Genomic DNA, 20,833 nt, shown 5'->3' on the forward strand with positions numbered 1-20,833 from the left:
CGTCTGGAGGGCACCAGGTTGCGCAAGGCTGCTCTAAGAAGTCCTTTTCAAGATGGGGCAACCAGCAGCGTATCCCAAGGGTGGCCACACCGTCGCTTTGTGTAAGGGCAGAGAAGCGCGCGTCGTTCCGAACACACGGGGTGCTGGGGCGGCTTCCCCGCCCCTGGCCAGGATCTGGGAGCGGCTTCTGCTCACCTGCTTGTAGTCTCCGATGATGGAGCTGTTCTTCTTAATCTCGGACTCCGCCTTGTCCAGTTCCCGCCGGCACATCTCCTTGAGCTGCAGTGGAAAGGACGGGAGGCGCTGACAGGTTATGGCTGGCAGCAGGGAACCCCGGACAGGCAGTGTCTCCCAGCCCCTCCGGAAATCCCTCTGAGAAGAGCTTTCCCCTCAGAGCCAAAAGAGGGGGTCTTGTTGGACACACTCAGGGCTGATTAACGGGAGGGGGGGAGACTTTATTGCCTGTTCCCCTTCAATGATAGAGTTTTGAAGGGAAGAAAACTCCAAAACCAACTTTGCCGCTTTCAACCTGCAGAACACGGTGAAACACCCAGCCATCAGTCTCCAACTGAGGACACAGGAGTTCCCCTCTGCAGTTGCCCTCTGGATCAGCCCTCCCCAACCTGGTGTCCTCCAGAGGAGTTGGACTACAACTCCCAGAATTCTGCGAGTTGCACTCCAACTGCTCTGGAGGGTACCGGATTGCAGAAGGGTCCCCATGTGCCTCTAGCCGCGAGACTCGCAACTCCCCAGGAGTAAATCCAGCTGTTATTTCTTGGAGCCAGTCTTGGGCCCTGAGCTGTTTGGGATCTAGCTGGGCTTGGCCTGGGCTGGACTGCAGAAAAGCCACAAAACCTGGAACTGAGCCCTCCCCTCGCACTGCCTGCCCTTGCTCCCACTGGTGAAGAGGAGGACCCTACCTCCCCCCCCCGCCCCTGCCCACACCTGAGCCGCCTCCTCCTCCAGGCGCCTCTTTTCATCTTCGGCATCGATCAGCTTCTGCTTGGTCATCAGCAGCTCCTTGTTCAGGGCGTCAGCTTTTTCCTCTGCCTGGGACATGAAACAGGCAACAGCCAAACGTCAGGGGCCATCTTGGGTCTCTGAACCACGCTTCAAAGCGGAGAGAAGCGGCGCCCATTGGCTAGCAACTAAGCCCACCCATAAGTAGCCAAGGGGGGGCAAGGGAGGGAAAAGTGTGTGTGTGTGTGTGTGCGTGCGCGCACATGCGCACTGAGATTCAAGGCTGGCTTTCATGCAGTCACTTTAGAATCAGGATTTTAATACATCCGGGGGTCAGTCCCAATTCAGAAAGCAGCAGCAGACAGAATTCACCTGGGAGGGGGGGCTTAGGGGGAGCTTACATCCCAGTGAGACTGAGACAAGAGTCTTTTGTGCACTGCCTTTTCCATTTCTGACGAAAGGAGAATTAGAAAGCTTGTTTGCTTCACAAACGAACATGTTTTGTTTCCAGCACCTGTCTCTCCCGGAACGTCCTCGGCTGGGCACTCTCAGACATGGCTGCTGGCACTGAGGGGATCCATCACAGGACGTCCTCCAACGTTGAGCCTCCCAGGGCAGCTGACCCATTGAGGGGGTGGGGGAGGAGGAGAATGTGATCTTAGGTCCCGATTAGGAGAATTAATCCAGGGCCCGACTGGCAAGAACCAAGCCACAGCTGTCCCCTGCATTTCACAGTGCCATTTCTAAAGAGGGACGGCAAGTCCGGCAGCCTGTTCAGAGGGTTAGCTGAAAGGCTCAGCGGCATCAGGAAACCCAGATTACAATAAAGCATCACCAGAGGAGGGGAGTAAAGAACACTGGGCCCACCCCGTCACAGCAGGGTGGCGCACCTCCCCTTTGAGAGGGTGCATAATCGGAGAACAACACGTGCTGAGCTGAGCACGCCCCGTTCCCAAAGGACAAAGCAGAATCTCACGGCATGAGCACCCCCACCCCACCCCACAGATCTGGGATCTGTGGCCTATAAGAGTTTTGCCTGGAGTTTCACAGACACGACTCGTGATCCAGATGCTCTTCCAGAGTCAAATGCTCTCGCTCGCTTGCTCCCTCAGAGAAGGCTACATATCTTGGCAAGAGGATTTATCCACTGTCACCATTCTGGCGACGTTCCTCTCTTATCTTGGCAGGAGGCTGCCTAAAGTGAGCCAGCCAATGTGGTTTATCCACAGCCCGGCCGAGAGCGTGCGTTTATGACCAGGCTGAACAGAATCCAAAGCCCAGCTGCCAAACTGGTAGGAAGTAATTAAAAAAAGAAAGAAAAAAGATGCTGATGATTTTGAAGCACGCACACTTTGCCTCGGAGGCAATCCTTCAACGTAGGCGTGCAAGCTTTTCAGCCAACGTGAGACATACTGGGCAGAAAATATACACTGGGCAGAGAAGAAGAATTACTGAAGCAGCCTTCCCCAACCTCGTGCCTGGACAGCTGGCTGGGGGATTATGGGAGATGTAGTCCAAAACATCCGGCAGGCACCAGGTCGGGGAATGCTGGACAAGACACACACGCAAGCACACCCCAACGTGAGACAAGATGCGCAACAAAACTCGGCTTGCAAACTTCTCCCCAGCAAGCAAACTCTGGGTCCATCTGCGCTAGAAACATATGACAGCCTCAAAGACGCCAAATGTTCACAGCTCCCAACTCAGGGAAGCCTGAGGAACGGACTCCTGGGAAATGGCCGGGGGGCTGTGACCAAAACGCTCAGCCCATCTGTCACAAAGCAAGGCAGCCCAGGCACAACAGCTGGCAGGGGAGAGCTGCCTTCAGCCGCCCACTGTCACGACCGAGCTCGGGGGGAACGGGTTCTCAAGCGGGGGGTGCATCCTGCCACACCCTGCAGAGGACTGAACGGGCTCCAGCGTCATGCGCACGGAGGAGGAAGCAGGCAACGCGCCGGCTCTTACGTGGTCCAAGTCTTTCCTCAGGGCGATCTTGCTTGTCACCAGCTCATGGGCCAAGTCGTCGTTTTCCTGCTCCAGCCTCATGTTTGCTTCCTGCAAGCGCCGGTTCTCCCGCTGAGGAAAGGCCAAGAAAAAGAATGGAGGGATGGGGTGGGGGTGAGGAAAGCAGGCCTAAACCAGGAGCACCCTCTTCCCGTTAGAAGGAACCAACCCGTCACGTTGGAGCTCACTTTGTCAGCTACACGCACACAAGGATGCAGTGTTTAAAAATAAGTACACAAAGACAGATGCAGACAGACAGACAGACAGACGGACGGATGGACAGATAGATGGTTGGTTGGTAGGTAGGTAGGTAGATAGATAGATAGATAGATAGATAGATAGATAGATAGATAGATAGATAGATAGATAGATAATGTGCTGAATCAATTACTCTAAAGTGACTTTGTGGAGCCATCTCAGAAAACACTTCCCACCCCCACTCCCAGGTATTTAAATTCCAGTGACTATCCCGGAGCCGAGGGTCCATCAAGACTTCCCCCCTCCCCAAATTCTTGTTTGTTTCCAGGCCAGTTGACAAGCTCAGGGGGGCGGCACCAGCACCCACAACACAGGAATGAGGTATCAGGCCCTCGCAGCCATGGTCTACTTTGCCACAGAGGTCACGATGCCCCCAAGCAAGAGTCTCAAGGTGAAATGCCTGGACCAAGTAGATGGCATATTCCCACTGTGCCTTGGAAGGCCCTCCTCTATTATTTCTGTATACCAGCCTCCCCAACCCGGTGCCCTCCGGATGTGTTGGACTGCAACTCTCCATGGATCATGGGGCTGCCCTTGAAGATAATTCGGAGACTGCAAGTGGTACACAATGCGGCACCTGGAACACTTGCGGAAGCTAAGTGTTTGGATCAAAATGCTCCTATTCTGTATCATTGACACTGGCTGCCTGTTAGTTTCCGGGCCCAATTCAAGGTGCTAGTTTTGTCCTTTAAAGGCCGAAACGGTTTGGGACCACGTTACCCAAAAGACCACTTACGCATGTATGAGCCTGCCCGATCCTTAAGATCAGCACTGGAGGCCCTATTCTCTGGCCCACCAACAAGAGCCATGATGCTGGTGGGTACTAGAGACAGGGCTTTCTCAATGGTGGCCCCACATCTTTGGAACTCCCTCCCCAGGGAGATACATATGGCCTCATCACTGCTGGCTTTAAAAAAACCCAACACCTGGAAGACACATTCATTCCAGTCTGCACATGGTGCTTAAAAATCATTAGCTGCGGCTGCTATTACTGCTCCGTCTGCGTATTTAATCATAATTTGTACGCTCTTGTATTTGTCCTATTGTAAGCTGCCTTATGAAGGACCCCTCACCTCAAATCTTTCGATGGGGTCTTCCTGCTGCGCCTGCTGCTCTCTCATGGCATGGTATTCCCGTTCATATTTCTTCAGTTTCTTTTGGCTAATCTAAAGAATAAATACAAAATCAAGAGCATCTTGGTTAATGCCTGTGTGGAAGAGCAACACCTGGCTTCTTTCAGCCCAAGGCATTTGGCTTGTGTGCCAATTATGTTGGAGCCTTGCCCTGTTTAAAAGGAAGAAAGACGCAGAACACCAATGGCTGTATCTCTCTGACTGGGGTGGGGCAGCGTGGCGGCGTGCCGTCTTCCAATGTCTTCACCAGGTGAAAGCAAGAGGCATCCAACTCCACAGTGAGTCTGAAGGCTTATGGACTGCAAGTCTGGCGAGATGCTTTGGGATGCAGGTGGGTGTGAGGGACACTCCAGACAGCAACATTTCAAAGTGCCTTAAGCTAATTTTGCGAGCTCCTAAACCCCGTGGAGAGGGGGCTCTGAGACTTCCCATATGTCCCGTCACAATCTTGTACATACCCCCACGATCACCTTTGGGTCATTTATTTATTTATTGCAATTATTTATATGCAACTTTTCAAGATACCAATCCAACCAAGGCAGCTTACAGGTAATAACAGTATAAAATCACAACAAACAATATTAACGATGTTTTTAAAAAACACAAAGCAACAATAATCAATCAGTCCTCAGGAGTCTTCCTACAGAGATGCTGGTTATAGGTTTACTGTAGCATTTTTATCATTAGATTTTTTTTCATATTGTTGTCTTTTAGATATTTGACTGCATTCTGCACAATGCTGCTAGCCACGTGGGCTTCCTTTTGGAGGGAAAGTGGGATATAAATAAATGGCGATGATTATGGGGGGAGGGAGGAGTCCAGCTAGCGTAGATCTTGGGGTCTTCTTTGCCTGCCTCTTCCCCTCTATCCTGGATTACTTCAGCCCAAGCAGGAGCAGAAGAGGCACAGAGAAAACGTATGCTGACAGGCTTCCCGGCTGCAAAGGAGCTTCCTTCTTCTGAGACCCTCCAATTCCTCCCCCAAGGATATGAGTGACCCCATTATAAAATCTTATCAGATCTCTCTTTTCAGTCTGGCTGCTGGAAACGTGGACAAGAGTTTAGACTCAAGACACAAAGCTTCAGAGAGTATTTAATTCACCTGTACTTTGGAACTGCAGTCCGCCCTAAGCCTTAGCAATGCGGTGGGCTAGAACCCCCAAGGCTAACATACACTCACTCACCACGTGCACGTTCACAAGGAGCTTTTGACCTGGGCACCGCCTGGGAAGCGAAACCAGATGCCCTCATGGAGGCTTCTGAGGGTGTCTGTCCCCCAAGACCTCACACAGGGAGGGCTCCTACCAAACACCTCTTCACTAAGACGGCCAGTCTGGGCAAAAAGGGGATGAGCAAAACCACTCAAATATCTACGGCTCATCTCTTCTCCCCCTCCGTGGATGCCAGCTGCTTTGTCGGAGAGGAAGGAGCCCCACGAAAACGGCCCTTTTGCTCCCTCTAGCGACACTTAAGCAGAAGCGCCGGCAACCAGCCTCAGAGATCCCTCCGTCGGTTCCCTCGGGCTGCATTTCGCCACTCCGGCACAGCGCAGCCAAAGGGGGCAGGTCGGCTCTGCGCTCGAGAGACGGCGAGGGGCACCCACCAACCGCCAGGGAGAACACCAAGGCCTTACGAAGCGGTTTTTCAAGTCCTGGGCAGGCCGCGAATCAGCAGAGCAGCTGAACAGAAGGAGCACAGGTCAAGGGAGGCGGCAGGGTCTGCGTTGGAGAGAGGGACACACGCAGCATCCGGGAGGAGGCGAAGGTAGCGGTGGAGGTGCAGCCTCTGCCGGTCCCTTGGCAGGCTTCTGGGCGCATGAGAGCCACACTTTGGGTCACGAAGAACAAGCTGGCCCTTCCTCTGGGCAGAACACAGCGCCTGTGATGGCATGGCCGCTGGCTGCCGCCTGTCCTGCTGCAAGCTGGCTCCCCTCCCTCCTCTTTACAGCAGCTCTTTAGTTACGTGGAAAACGGCCGCACGGCCTCCTGGGGCAGCCAAACGGAAGGCGTCGCTGCTGCTGGCGGATGAGCGAGGGACGCGTCCTCTCGGCCCTCTGCGTGCTCTTCAAATAGGTCACGATCCAAAGGACCTGAGGCTGCCTGGCTCCTCTCCACACGTCCTGGGTGGAGAGAGGCAGGGACTGCCAATCCGGCGCACTCCGCCATGGAGCAGGCAGGCCGGAATAACAGGCGTTCTGGGACAGGTGGGCCTAAGCCCCCTGGGGCACAAGGGGTCACCCCAGCCAGAGGGCGGCCATCGTGCTAAAGTTGCTACTGAAGGCACCTCATGCCAGCATGCAATTCGCGCCATTAAAATGGAGGTGTTGAAGCTCCCAGGGAAGAGCCCCCTCCGCACACTCTCTCTCGCGCACACACCCACACACCCTGGGGCTGGCTGGTTCCACCCAGTTACCTTCATGCTGCAGGCCAGCTCCATCAGCTTCTTGGCGTTCTCCTCGGAGCGGTACCTCTTGGGCAGCTGCACACGGAAGAACTTGAGAGCCCCTTCAAAGTCGGTCAGCAGCAGGTCATCCTTGGTAGTCTTGAGAAAATGCAGAGGGGGGGTTGTTCTTTTTAATCATTTGGCAAGCAGGATCCTACAGCCCCCCCCCCCCCCCACACACACACACACACGTGGTAAGAAAAAGCTTTATTGCTTCCTTAGGGGAAGAATTCAGAAAATATTTAACTTAAGCTTTATTAAACACACATGCCACATTTGTTTTCTGGATTATACTTTATGGCATGACCCCCAGAAGAGGCGGAGGGAGGCATGCTAAATAGTGATGGGTGGGATGCAGCAACATCATTCAGGTGGGGGTTTGGATTGTCACAGACATTTCAATCGGACGATGCAACAATTACAACCCCAAGTACAAAGAGCTCGGCCCCTCTGTCCCCATACCAGCATTTCTACCTGCCCCCTCTCCCTCCACGTCAAAAGACGAGAGCTGGGAGTTGCAGTCCAACACATCTGGAGAGCGGCAGGTTAGGGGAGGCTGAATTATGTGAACCAGCATGAAACAGTACAAGTACTTACTTTTAGCAATCCGAGTGCCACGTTAAAAATAACACTGATGCCCTGCAAAGAAGAAAAAAAAGCGAGAGCCAAAATGAATGTTCAGAATTTGTCAGAGGCCCAGATCTTTCTCTGCTCTCATGCCTCAAGAATCCTTATTAAAGCTTGTTCATGTAAAGGGGGGCAGAGAGGATACATAAGCTGCATGGACCCAGAATGGCAGTTGTGTTTTTGCAAAGGTTCCCAGAGCACAAACTCTCCAGCAACCCATTTTTGTACCGGGGTGGCAGTGGTCAGGGCCAGCGTGAAGGGTAGGCACGGTTGGGCACCTGCCAGGGGCCCACACCCCAGCAGGACCCTGCTTACGAGAGCCCCCTGGAGTCGCTCCTCCTCTTCCCCCATTGCAACCCGCTTGTTCCCTTGCCTCTCGCGCTGGCCCAGACAAGGGTGGTGGAGAGGAGGAGCAGGAGATGCCGCACCCACCTTGCTCCCGGGCGCTCTGCCTGCCTGCCAAGCCAGCAAGTGGGGCAAGGAGGAGGAAGCGGAGCACGAGCAGCTGGTGACCATGGCGGTGAGATGGTAGAACTCCCTGAGGGAGGGGGCCCACTGACCGTGTCTTGCCCAAGGGCCCCCCAAAACCTGGAGCCGGGACAAGTGGTGGTGGTCTAGCCATCCACACAACTGAATTTACATGGCAGGATACAGAGTACAGCCTCCATCTGAACCTCCTCTCTTTCTTCTTCTTTTTTTTTTTTGGAAAGACTGGGTTTCTATCCCTCATTGTTGTGAACCAAAAAGTTGAAATTGTATGGGTAGTTTCTCCAACAGCTCAAAAGTCAAAGAAAGGCCAGAGGGATGCCATCAGCTGCTTTTTTCAGCGGCCACAGCAAGCAACAGGGTCTCCCTCTGCACCAGCTCCCTGGGGAGCCCAGCCCCAGCTGGGAAATGGATGGAACAGAGTGATCTTTCAACGAAAGGGGCACAGCAGAACTGTACCACTTCATGCCAGCAAGGGGAGAGTCCGCTGAGAATTAATGAAGGTTGCTAATTAGCAAGTGAGTAAACAAATTATTAAAACTGCCTCCCAGGGTGCCACTGCCTGGCTAAGATGTGCTTTGTTCATTTCTCTCTTGCAAGCATGATTCAGACACATTTAGTCAAGCATTTGTGATAAGGTCTGAAAAAAGCCTCTAAATCTCCCGAAGGTTAATGTCTCACTGCATCAAATTCCAGCAAAAAGGATTTTGTGTGTGTGTGTGTGTGTGCGTGTGTGTGTGTGTGTGTTTTAACCTAAACACACGTCAATGATCAGACACCCAGGCCTGGGGAAGGGAAAAGGTCATTTTAAATGGCACTAACAGGACCCATCATTTCCAAGACATGGGAAGCTCAGCACCCATCGAACCCCACTGCACAATACGATGGTCACTTGGGGGGTGGGGGTGGAGGAAGATGGCAAGCTGAAGCAGTGCAGAAGTGGGCTGCAGGCATGGCAAAGTGGCCCAGGGGAAAGGTCTTAGGAAGATGACCTGAAGGAATGGGGAAGACACATGGGGGGGTGGTGACGACAGCAGCATGCGCCGTGCTGATGACTTCCAAACATTTAAACAGGAGTTGGGGGGGGGGGGGGGGACTTACTTTGGTTTGATTTTAAGCAGCCCATTTGAATTCCAAGGTCATAAGTGGACATTAGTAGGAGGCATGTTTAACAGACAGGTTAGCATAGAAAGCAGCCTTCTACCAGGTCTATTTCTCCATCTAGCCAACACTGCCTATTCTGACTGGTGGTGGCTCTCTAGGGTCTCAGGAAGGGAAGGGGGCCCTTTCCCATCAACTGACCCCCCTTTTTTAACTGGAGATGCTGGGGATTAAATCTGGGGCCTTCTGCATGCAAAGCAGGCGCCCATGGTCCTCCACCTGAATATAAAGATTCTAGTCCTTGTGGTTCTGAATAAAGGTTCCTAAATTAAATAGGAACATAGGAAGTTGCCTTATACTGAGTCGGACCCTTGGTCCATCTAGTATTGTCAATACTGACTGACTGCGGCTCTCCAGGGTTTCAGGCAGGAGTTTTTCCTGCCCTACCTGGAGATAACAGGGATTGAGCCTGGGACCATTTGCATGCAAAGCAGGGGCGCTACATCTCCTATCTTGTGGTTACCCAAGCGCTGATCATTAACACACTGAACGGTGTACACCCGGGGTGGCCAGAGAGTAAGACCTCCAGATGTTTTGGACATCATCTCCCAGCATTCCTGACCACTGGCCATGCCAGCACAGGCTTCTGGGAGCTGAAGTCCAAAACATTTGGAGCTCTACCTTCTGCCCACCCCGGTGTACACAGTCTCCTCCATTGCACCAGAAGAGTACTGCTCCTCTTCTTGGCCCAGGGACAGCAGTGACGGGTGCCTTACATTCCTGAAGCAACAGTTCCTGGCTCGCATGGAGGAAACCCACCGCAACGTCTGAGGGCCCCTCCTCTATGGTTACTCTGCCAACAGCGAGGCCGCCATCAGCCCTCTGATTGTTGTGCTGCAGCATTCAGAAGCGGCACCCACATTTGTACTGGCCCCACTTGCTGCCCATGGCTCGAACGCCCAAAACGTTCCGGGACGTCTGAATCATTTCCTTCCTCCTAAAACCAATTGCTCATGCGGAGCCATTGAGAGATTTAAGGGGGGACAAAGCTGAAGTCCTTCGCCAGCAACTCAGTGTTCGGATCGCAGCAGAGTCACACAATAAGTGGATTCCAAGAAGCAAGAGATTAACATCTAACATGCAAAAAACAAAATGGCCGGAAGCCATGACACCATGTCTACCAAACACTGAAAAAAATATTCTTCAAAAAATGAACCTGTTTCAGGAAACTGCTTGTAATTCTGTTGTTTAAATGCGAGAGAGACTTTCTCGTGTGTCCAATTTTTAAGTTGAGAATATACCTGAGTGACGGCTGGAGTTACTGGGTTTTGTCAAAGACTGGACTCCGCACGGCCAAACCATGCTGGCGGCACGTACCTCGCACAGCAGCAAGTCGATGATGTGGAAGACCATGTAAAGGGGGAATTTTGCTGTGAAAAGCGTGAGGAACCACTGGGATGCGTACATGTGGGCTTCAAGGCTGATATCCAGGAAGTGGTTGTAGAGGTCAGGAATGTACTCCTTGAAGGAAAAAGAAAGAAAAATCAACAAGCGTTTGTCCTGAACAGCCAGAATTTAACACAATGCTTTAAACTTTCTCTTGTCTCCAAGAGGCTGATCAAGAGGGAAGGCTTTAACCGCCTTCCCCAACCTCGTGCCCCCCATATGTGTTGGACTACAACTCTCAGAATCCCTCAGCCAGCCATGCTGGCTGGGGGATTCCGGGGGTTGCAGTCCAACACATCTAAAGGGCACCAGGTTGGGGAAGGCTGTTTTAAAACAATTAAGTTACCCACTGCTGAACTCTATGGTAAACAGTCTGGCAAGAAACTCTCAGTGCGTCTTCTGGACAGAGCCTAACATTCTCGGACAGGCATGGGCAGATGGTACATCAGGATCTGCTGATAGGTCTCTGGGTGATTTGCAAAAGGTTGGCAAGGATTTCTGAGAATCGCTCTCTGGGTAACCAGGACCGGGTTTTGGCATGGATGGACTGTGAGCTCTGTTCAGTTCTGGTACTTGAGAGAAATTCCTGGGAACAGGAATTCTTTAATTCTAAATCTATTGCCGTTACACTAAGCTCCAGCTGGTGGATCTTGGGGGCCTAGTAAAAAGTGCAGTAGTTCCCACAAGCTTGTAATCCGCCCACCCCTGTTCGACGAACACGTGTGTTCAGGCACTTGAACCTGCCAGAATGGTAAGATACCAGTCAGAGGCCCTGCTCTGCAGCACTCTGCTGCTGGAGGTGCGGCAAGGTGGACACATAGAGCAGGGCCTATTCCGTCATGGCACCAATTATGGAACACCCACCCAAGCGAGGCCTCCCTGACTGCTTTTCTGGTGGCCTTTAGCCAGCGTGGTATAGTGATCAGAGTGTTGGAGTAGGGCTGGGGGGACGGGTTCAAGTCCTCGCTTGGCTATGAAACTTCACTGGGTGACCTTGGGCCAGTCCCTGACTCTCAGCCTAACATTCCTCACAGGGTTGTGGTAAGGATAAAATGGAGATGAGGATCATGTATGCTGACTTGGGCTCCTTGGAGGAAAGGCAGGATATAAATGTAATGAGTGAATAAATTAAAAAATGTGAAGGCTACCTAGTTTCAAAGGGCTTTTATTTGAACAAAAAGATATTAGGATTTTTTTCTCTGCTTAATCAGTCATTGTTCATTTTATATTAGGTTTAAAAATATCCTTGAGTACTTTAAAAAACTCAGTAAAAACTCTGGTACTGCTGTACAAACCACCGTGGTGACTGGGGTCAAAGAAAGCCCCATGGTACCTGGAGCAGGTGTCCCCAGCCTCTTTGGGTTGGTGGGCACAGTTGGAATTTACAGTGTGTCATGACTACTCTCACAAAATGGCTGCCATAGGATGGGAGGTTGCCCATACATAAAATGGCTGCTATAGTGGGCATGGCCTGTCACAAAATATTCATTTCCCAGAAGGTAGCTGGTGAGGCTAAAGGAAAAATAACCTGTCCAGGAACTAAGTATAAGGCCTGAGCTCCAAGACACAAAAGCACTCTTCTGAACCCAAATAAAGATGGCACTGGAGGGCAGCACTTTGCTTTGCAGCATGCAAGCCTCCCCATTAAAAAAATAATAATTTAGAAAAACTTAAGACACAGAATAAATATCAGGAGGGGCAGGGAGCCTGGTGAACACCTACAGATGTCTGGGCACATTGGCACCCATGGGCACCGTGTTGGGGAAGACTGAGGCATAGCTGCCACACAATCCAGGACCTGACAGTCATGCGGTCTCACCTCTGCCCTCAGGCAAGCCACGGTTATTAGCAACACCTCTGGATGCTCCTTTGCAGGGCATCACTCTTCTTCGATAAACCCACCCCACCTCCATCAAGTCTGTCTCGGGAACACACAACCTTCTGCAAACTCTGTGAGGACAGCGATCCGCCTTTACCTGCATGAGGCGCTCCAACTGGTAAAACTTGCAGTGCAAATCTTCAAAGTTTTGTTTGAAAAGCTCCCTGAGTCCATAGTCAAACATGATTTTGACCAGAACACTGAACGCCTGTTCTTCAGGCATCTGTCAAAAAAAGAACATAAAACTTGCTGTGATATATGTAGTTTATTAAAAAAAAAAAAAAGTCTAAACATTCATCTGTAACTTCTTCCTTCAGTCCCTTCCTGCCACAATGCCCAGCCAACACGCGCTCGCTCCCAGAACATCCATGAGCAGCCTAGCGGAAAAAGGCAAGTGTGGAAAAAGGCAAGTGAGGGCCACTCACTCTTCCTTCCACACCAGCCATCACCAGTCAAGGAGAGGCATGCTTAGCAACAGCTCCAAGCACAAAACCAGTGGGGAAACTGCCAATGGGACATCCCAGGGGTAGGCAACCTGATGCTCTCTGGATGTTTTGTACTACAGCTCCCATAATCCCTGACCATTGGCCCATGCTGCCTGGGGCCTATAGGAGCTGTAGTCCAAAATATCTGGAGGGCATCACGTTGCAGACTCCTGGGATATACTCACGCCAACCTGAAAGCACCTGCTACTTTTCTTTGCCGGGGGGTAGAGACCAAAACGTTCTGTTGTTGAGGGCCCTTCCCTAGGCCAGTGGTGGACAAGTTGCGGCCCTCCAGAAGTTTTGCCCTGCATCTGCTGTGAGCCCTAGCCAGCATAGCCTACGATGGGGGATCATGGGAGTTGTAGGCCGAACGTCTGGAGGGCCATAACTTGTCCACACCTGCCCTAGACCAACGCCCAGCTCTCTTTTCCCACAGCAAGGCAGGCTCACATTCTGGGCCAGCCCAACAGCGGTCTTTGCTAGCAGGTGTGTGGTGGTGGTGATTAAGCTGTTCCAGAGAAAATGCCCAGGGGGGTAGTCATGCTTGTTGCTTTTACTGCAACACAGACTAAGGGCGCCGTCCTATGGGGATAGCCAGAAGCGCCTGAACCCAGGGGCCCAGGGCCATCCCATGCAGAGCAGGAGGCACTCTTCAGAGGTGGAGGGAAGGAGAGGCAGAGGCCGGAGGATTCTTCGTAAGCTGGCCTCCCCAGTCCCCGCCCCGCCCACAGAACCGCCCCCTTCCCTCCTCTCCAAGATCGCGTTTGCTGTGCGGGGGAGGAGGTGGGGAGCCCAGACTCCTGGGTCCAAGGTCGGAGCGCTGCCTATGGTCTCAGATCCAGGAACCCGAACTATCGCTGTCTTAGGGCACCTTAGAGCAGGGGAGGTCCCCCTGGCCCCCTCCAGAGGTTCCGAACAACAGGCCCCATCGGCCCCAGGCTGCTTGCCCCTGCCGTGAAGACCGACACATTTATTACCGCAGAGGCTCCTGTGGGCCAGAGCTTGCTTCAGATCCGTTCGCGCATGAACCTGATGATGTGGGTGCCACAATAAATACGCTGGTCTTCACAGTGCCACCAGCTCTTTGCTGTTTTGTTCCGGAGAGGGAGCTCCTGGTGCGTGTTTGAATAGTGTACCAAGGTACCACTCCTCATTAACATCTGCGAGATGCACTTCTCGGAGAGTCAAGACCTCTGTCCAAAGGCCCAGGGAAAAAACCCTTGAATGTGCCCCTGCCCGGAAGGGAGCATTCTGGCATCCCTCCCCTCTTGGAGATAAACAGGCATCGCGGTTCAAGCGTCATCTCCAGGCTGGGAGTCGGCTCTTAAGACTCCACCGGCTTCTTCCCAGAGCAACCTCAGAAGCCGTTCCAAGGCGCAGCAGAGGCAGAATTTCATCTTGCCTTCCTACAAGTTGCGCAGCTTTGCCTGTGGTGAGGCAGAGCACTGCAAACGCCATTATCCTCTGAGACCTCGAGCCTTCCCCACAAGCAATGTTCAATAACCACCCACCTTTCTGACTCGTGTTTGGAATATCTCTCTGCATCCTTCTTGTGTCATTGGGGAGGGGGGTGCTTTTCTGTCAACCTGGCAGGAAGTCTGGCTTTTCAGAGAAGCACTGGCTCTCTTTACGTTTAGCTTTATCTAGAGGATGGTACAGCCATCATTCAAAAGAGCTGAAGGGTTGGGAAAAAACTTCGGGGGCAGGGGGGAGGAGAAAGAAAAATGACAAATGAGCCGGAAGCTCTGCTCAGTGTCATTCGGCAACTGACAGCAGAAACGGCTTGTTGGGAAAAGAAAACCAACAACAATGTGAATCTGGTTTAAAAATAACTTTTGGAAATGGCAGAAAGAGAAATCAAGTGTCAGAGGGAAACACTGCACAAAACGCTCAGCATCTCTGCATAAGCAACACTCGGACCAGACTGGACAGGGCTCGGCTACCTGCCAGGGAAATAGACAGCCACAGAGCTGGCATTTCGGGTGAGATTCTGGGCTGGATCCATCCAAGCCGTGGGGTAAAACTTGCACCTGATAGTCCCAGGGTCAGTCCTGACAACTCATTTCTGATGCAGCAAATCAACCAGAGGAAACCTCACCCTGTGCTGGACGAGGCGTGCTTTCGCCCCAGACACCTCCTCTCGCATATGAAGAAGGGAGAAAAGAGACACATTCACTCTTGTTTCTCAGACATGGGAATGGGACACCACTGGCATCTTAAGCTGCATGTTTTTCTCCCCTTTTAAATGTACCTTGGACAGACTGCAGCCTCCCGTTGAGTTTTTCTATAAAGCTTATTTAGTCAGAGGCCACCGGGGGAGGAGGGGGGCAGGTTTGAAGAAACTAGATGTTAGCAACCAGTGGCTGAGAGCCCAAATATGGCTCAGAGTGTTCCCATTGGGACTTTGAACTGAGCAGCCAGGTGGATGGACTCTGCATGGCATTGAGGGGAAAGAGAATGGTGTTGACCTTCCTGGCAAAAGCAGAATCCCAAACGCATGGGAGCTGCAACAACATGCAGGCCACCCATGCCTGTCCCTTTTTACTTCTGCAAACCTGGGGCTCCTCTGAGCTAGGGTTGGGAGATTTTGCAGCTTGCCTAAATTTTCCAAACATCACTCCTAAATTTGTTTTGTCTAGCTCCTGTTTTTGTTTTCAACCATGTTTTTTGGCTTGTGCAAATGGGAAAAATGTGCATTTCTGTGCATATTTTTCCAAAGGGCGCATTTCTCCCCCATGGACTAATTTTATCTTTAGTAATGCCTTCAAACAATTTACCCACAACAGACATTAAGCTAACTGGCCTGTAATTTGCTGGATCCCCCCTGGATCCTTTTTTGAAAATTGGTATTGTGTTGGCCATCTTCCAGTCCTCTGGTATAGAGGCTGATCTTAGGGACGTGTTGCATATTTTGGCTAGAAGATCAGTAATTTCATATTTGAGTTCTTTGAGAACTCTAGGATGGATACCATCTGGGCCTGGTGATTTATTTGCTTTCAATTTATCAATAAGGTTGAGAACTTTAGCCTTTGTCACCACTATTTGCCTCAGTTCCTCAGACTCCCTTCCTGAAAACATCAGTTCAGGCACAGGTATCTGTCCTATATCTCCTGCAGTGAAGACGGATGAAAAGAATTCATTCAGCTTCTCTGCAATCCCCTTGTCTTCCTTCAGTACACCTTTAACTCCATTGTCATCCAACGGTCCAACTGCCTCCCTAGCTGGTTTGCTGCTTCTGATGCATTTAAAGAATTCTTTATTGTTGGCCTTGATGATGTTAGTGACATGCTCGTCAAAATGCTTTTTTGCATCTCTTGCTGTCTGCTTGCATCGCCTTTGTGCAAGCTTGTGCTGCCTTTTGTTTTCCTCACTTGGGCAAGGCTTCCATTTTCTGAAGGAAGCTCTCTTTTTTCTAACAGCTCCCTTAACACTGCTCCTTAACCATGCCGGTGACCTCTTGGATTTGGTGCTACCTTTCCTAACCTGTGGAATACAATTTAGCTGGACTTCTGTTATTGTGGTTTTGAGTAATCTCCAAGCATTTTGAAGGGATTTAATCCTTTTGACTCCCCTTTTAGCTTCCATCTCATCAGTTCCCTCATTTTAGAGAAGTTTCCTCTTTTGAAGTCAAATGTGACTGTGTTGGACTTCCTGGGTAATTTTCCACTTAAATATATATTAAATCTGATAGCACTGTGATCACTGTTTCCAATTGGTTCAACAACATTTATATCTTATACTAGGTCTTGGGCGACACCATTTAGGATTAAATCCAAGGTCACCTCCCCTCTGGTCAGTTCCATGACCAACTGTTCTAGGGCACAATCGTTTAGGGCATCAAGAAATTTAACCTCTTTGTTATGGCTGGAACATGCATTTGTCCAATCAAAGTGGGGGTAAATGCTACAAGTTGGAGGACTTTTTTCTGTCTAAACCTGCATAGGATTGCACCCTAAAACAAATTAATTTTAAAAGGAAAAGAGAATGAAGGATGCCATTACATCAGGCTTTTGGGAAACTGTACAGGATGCTGAGAGGCACTGAAGTCCTCCAAAGTCCACATACAGACATCTTCAAGACTAACCCCACCTGGGCCCATCTGCCCCAAGTCCTCCGATCTTGCCTTCCCCAGTCTAGGGTCTGAAGTGCTCACGTCCCCTAGCCTGAACACACTTGTTCTTGGGAACCCAGCGGGTCTGGGAGCAACACGTGTACCACAGTGGGGGATTTGCAGGCAAGCCCTCCAGCCCACCCTTGGGAATAGCCTCATGCAGCTCCCTCCCACTTCCAGAGGCAAAGAGGAACTCACGTGCAGAAGCAGCACAGCCGCCAGGAACGACTGGCCCTGGCAGTAGCCAATCTCTTCATCGTAGACAGAATAGGCCTGGGGAAGAGAAGTAGCCAATGTCAAGAACACCCACCCATTCCTGCGAGGCCAGCTTAGACCCGTTTAAAGCCACCTCCCTGCTCCAGCAAACGCACCCGTGGCTTGTGAAAGAGACCCTGCTCATTCACACAGTCCCCCCTGCCCAACTTGCAGATTTAACTCTTCCCTTCCCCCTTTTCCTGAGCTTAATAGCAGCACAGGCGAGATCTTCATCAGGATCACAGGGTTCAACTTTCCCTCCCTGCTCAGGCACGGGAGGCTTTTTTTTGGGGGGGGGGGGTCTTCTGTCCCCAGCCTCTGCCATTTCTTCCTGGGCTGGAGCACGTCAGTGAGAACAGCTACTGACAGTTTTCACCACTCTGCCCCCCCCCCATGGTTTCTCTTATTCTTCAAAGAGAAATCATGCAGCACAGTGGTTAGAGCAGCAAAAACACCTCCATGTCTGGTCCCTCTTGTGCAGCAGCCCAGGAAGGAATGGGAGACACCAGAAGATGCTGAGCGCCACATTACTGAGGGGCTGCCCACCTCTAGTGTTGCTATGAGGGGTTATGAAAGTCACCACAGGAATCAACATTCCGCCTCGACTGCCCAGAACACCTTCTGCAAACCCCATGATTTGCATGCATTTAAAGAGCCTACTTTGCAGCGCACATCCTGACAGGGACCTCGAAGAGCCTCAGGAAAGGTGGGGGACCTGCAGAGACTCTGCCCCAGATCCTCTGGTTTCCCAGCCTTCTGCAGGCAGGTCATTTGACATATCCAGCATGAGGGATGGAATCTAACTTGGCATAGTTTAAAGAGTGATGAAAGATTCTCAGAAAGCCACATCCTGGGCTGGATTCTGACTCAGTTCTTTTGCCCCATTTAGCAATGGGGGTGGGCAAGCGACTAGCGTAAGCCCACAGGATTCATGGATCTACCGCGCTCACCTAGCTCTCCAAGTAAGCCAGATGCAGATGGGCTCTGAGCACTTCTGAGGACTCTGCTGGTTTATGCAGGGATATGAATATCCAAGGAAGCTTTTAAGCCATGCCGTTGAACCTTTGATTTGAATATCAATTATACACAAGGAACAGGGAAAGAGTGCTGCTTTCTCCAGGCCCTGGGCTGCGGCCCATGCAGAGCTCATCGTTTTTTAATGGTGCATTTCGACGGAGCACTTCAGAGGTGGCCAGGAAGCCAGGCTGCTTCCGCTTGCCAAGGAGTCTCCGGAGGAGGAGGCTTTCTAAATGCCGATTTCAAAACGACAAGGTAAGGGGATCAAAAACAGAGCACAGCCATTTTTTGTACGTGCTAATTGCCTCCCACATTTTAATGAGCAACTTGAATGTGTTTGTGGTTGCCTTATAATGCAAATGAGGAACTGAAGAAATGAGCTTAAGCCCTAGAGAGGCGCAAAGATGCTTTGCAAAATCCTCTTTGCTCAGCACCAAACATAATACACACACCCTGTTGGTGCAGGAAGCTCGCAAGATCAGCCGGACGCTATTCTGGCAATGCCCTCTGAAGCAAAGGCATCCCTCAAGCAGGCCCAAGAGGCACAGCTCTTTGACCACAATGCCTGCAGTTTTCCCACGCCAACATAAAAGCTGTGCAAAGTGAGCTTTAAAACTGGAGGGACACCACGACTGACCTCCAGCTCATAGGCAACATCATCTGGCTGCCACCCTAATGCTGACCACAGGGAGTTCATTATAGAGGAGCATTATACCAAAGCTGCCTGCAGAATGAAGAGCTCGAGCAATTGAGCCACGCCACAGACTACGGCTGGAAATACCCGTACACTGTACCTTGAAGAAGGCTCCCTGACTTCCCCTACAGCTGCTCATGAACCACTGCATATGGGGGCCAAGCTGAGTCAGCTCTGAGGGGACTTTAAGTGGGCACACTGCCACCCATTTCACCTAGGTTCTAGGCAAATGACCAAGCTGGCCCAGCCCATTTCCTCAGACATGGAGCAAACGCACCGCTCCCGTCCACAAGCGCTCCTGAAGGGACCACATGTCAGGTACCTTGCAGATTTTGTACAATGAATCCTGTCCATCTCCCCCGGTGTCCTTGAAGTAATCGTGGGCAGGGAACGTTCGGTTGATGTCACGCGTGATAGCGCTGTCCTGGGGAGACTCCTGCAAAGCCAGGAAGAGGGAAAGAGGAGAGAGGTTAAGTGCCGTGGTCACAATCTGATGCCACTGGGAACCAGCATGTGGGAGCAGCCCACCGCTCCCTCAAGCACAGCCCACAAGGGCACGCTTCTATTCCAATATGTAAAAAGAGAAAAGCACAGCCGTAAGGGTAACCAAGCAGGAATCGGATAAAACATTTTCCTGTTTAAAAAGAAGGCGGGGGCAACAAGAGGCCGACAATTCATACTGCTGCTAAGGCCCTTCCCTCCTACCTGTAGAGTCTGTAGAAAAAGCTGACGTAAGCCCGCCTTCCCCCATCCAGCGCCCTGCAGATGAGTTGGATGCCAACTCCCATCAACCCTGCCAGTATGGCATTGCCCCTGGTGGCTGGGAGTCACAGTCCATGGGCAACTCAAGCACCACAGGAACAGAGGAAGCTGCTTTATAGTGAGTCAGGCTCTTGGTCCACCCAGCCCAGTATTGTCATCACTGACTGGCAGCAGCAGCTCTCCAGGGTTTCCAGCAGGGTTGTTTCCAGCTCTACCTGGAGATGCCGGGGATCGAACCTGGGACCTTCTGTGTGCAAAGCGGGGGCTCCACCACGGAGCTATGGCCCCCTCTCTAAGTGGTGGTCCTGGACGAGGCTGCCAAGACGTGGCCAGGCAATCCGATGGACCCCACCCAGTGAGCACTGCAAGAGAATTGTGGAAGTTGCAGTCCAAGTAAAACTCCCATGCTAAATCAAGGAGTTGCTTTTAAGAACTGTCAAGAGATTACTAGGACCTCCCTTCTGTGGTGGGTTAGTCAGGTCCCCCTCCCTCGCAATTACCCAGCAAATTAGTCTGAGACTCCCCTTCTCTTCCCCTCCCCAAGAGAGCTCCCCACCACAAACCACATTTTATGCTATCAACAACCTATTCCGTTTTTACACCTTTGCGCGCACTCCTGTGGAGGCTCTAGCTTCGCTGCCAACGCTTGGAAGATCCACGCCCCCGACGCACGGTGCCTTTCTCCAAGTACCGAGCACAGCAGATGACAGATGTCAACTCTACTTGGCAGGCATCGCCCGGCGTCACACTCCAGCAGGTTGCTTGGGCGCTCGCAGGCAGAGCTGTGTGCCCTCTGTGCTCTCAAAGTCTCCCCACATAGCGGTGGGGATTCATGAGCTAGGTCACGAGTCTGACCAGAAAAGCTCGCCTCTTTCTTTTGATTCAAAGCAAGCTCCTAGCCCTCATGGCTGCAGAAAGAGTGTGAGCAAAGCCGGGGGAAATTACGAAAGCTGAAATGTGGCCCTCCACATGTATTCCAGCCTTCTGGAAGTTGTAGTCCAACACATCTGGAGGGCCCCAGGATGAGAAGGCTAATCTATAGTCTACTTCAACTGGCAGCGGTTCTCAGGGACAGGTTTTAGCTGGAGATGCTGGGTCAGAATCCGACCTGGGACCTTCTCCATGCCAAGCAGATGCTCTTACTGCTGAGCTATGTCTTTCCCACTCCCATTGC

At 51.5% G+C, this 20,833-nt stretch overlaps 1 protein-coding gene across 7 annotated transcripts in view; it reads right to left on the reverse strand.

Moving 5' to 3' along the window:
- The window catches only part of RABGAP1 (RAB GTPase activating protein 1), a 102,153-nt gene that overhangs the window by 6,867 nt on the left and 74,453 nt on the right, over window positions 1–20,833 (reverse strand). For 5 of the 7 annotated variants that reach the window (XM_084820829.1, XM_084820826.1, XM_084820830.1 and 2 more), the window contains 10 exons: window positions 19,220–19,333; window positions 17,130–17,204; window positions 12,433–12,558; window positions 10,388–10,531; window positions 7,394–7,435; window positions 6,767–6,895; window positions 4,296–4,388; window positions 2,926–3,036; window positions 946–1,050; window positions 196–279 (listed from right to left, as the gene is read on the reverse strand). In XM_084820829.1, coding sequence (XP_084676955.1) covers window positions 196–279; window positions 946–1,050; window positions 2,926–3,036; window positions 4,296–4,388; window positions 6,767–6,895; window positions 7,394–7,435; window positions 10,388–10,531; window positions 12,433–12,558; window positions 17,130–17,204; window positions 19,220–19,333 — 1,023 coding nt within the window. Of the gene's footprint in view, window positions 1–195; window positions 280–945; window positions 1,051–1,202; window positions 1,579–2,925; window positions 3,037–4,295; window positions 4,389–6,766; window positions 6,896–7,393; window positions 7,436–10,387; window positions 10,532–12,432; window positions 12,559–17,129; window positions 17,205–19,219; window positions 19,334–20,833 lie in introns of those variants that run through there. The other 2 variants (XR_014785867.1, XM_084820832.1) reach the window with 2 other exon arrangements.

This window comes from Heloderma suspectum, chromosome 14 (assembly GCF_057233095.1).
Source record: "Heloderma suspectum isolate Gila_16-S chromosome 14, 16-S_ref, whole genome shotgun sequence".
NCBI lineage: Eukaryota > Metazoa > Chordata > Lepidosauria > Squamata > Helodermatidae > Heloderma > Heloderma suspectum.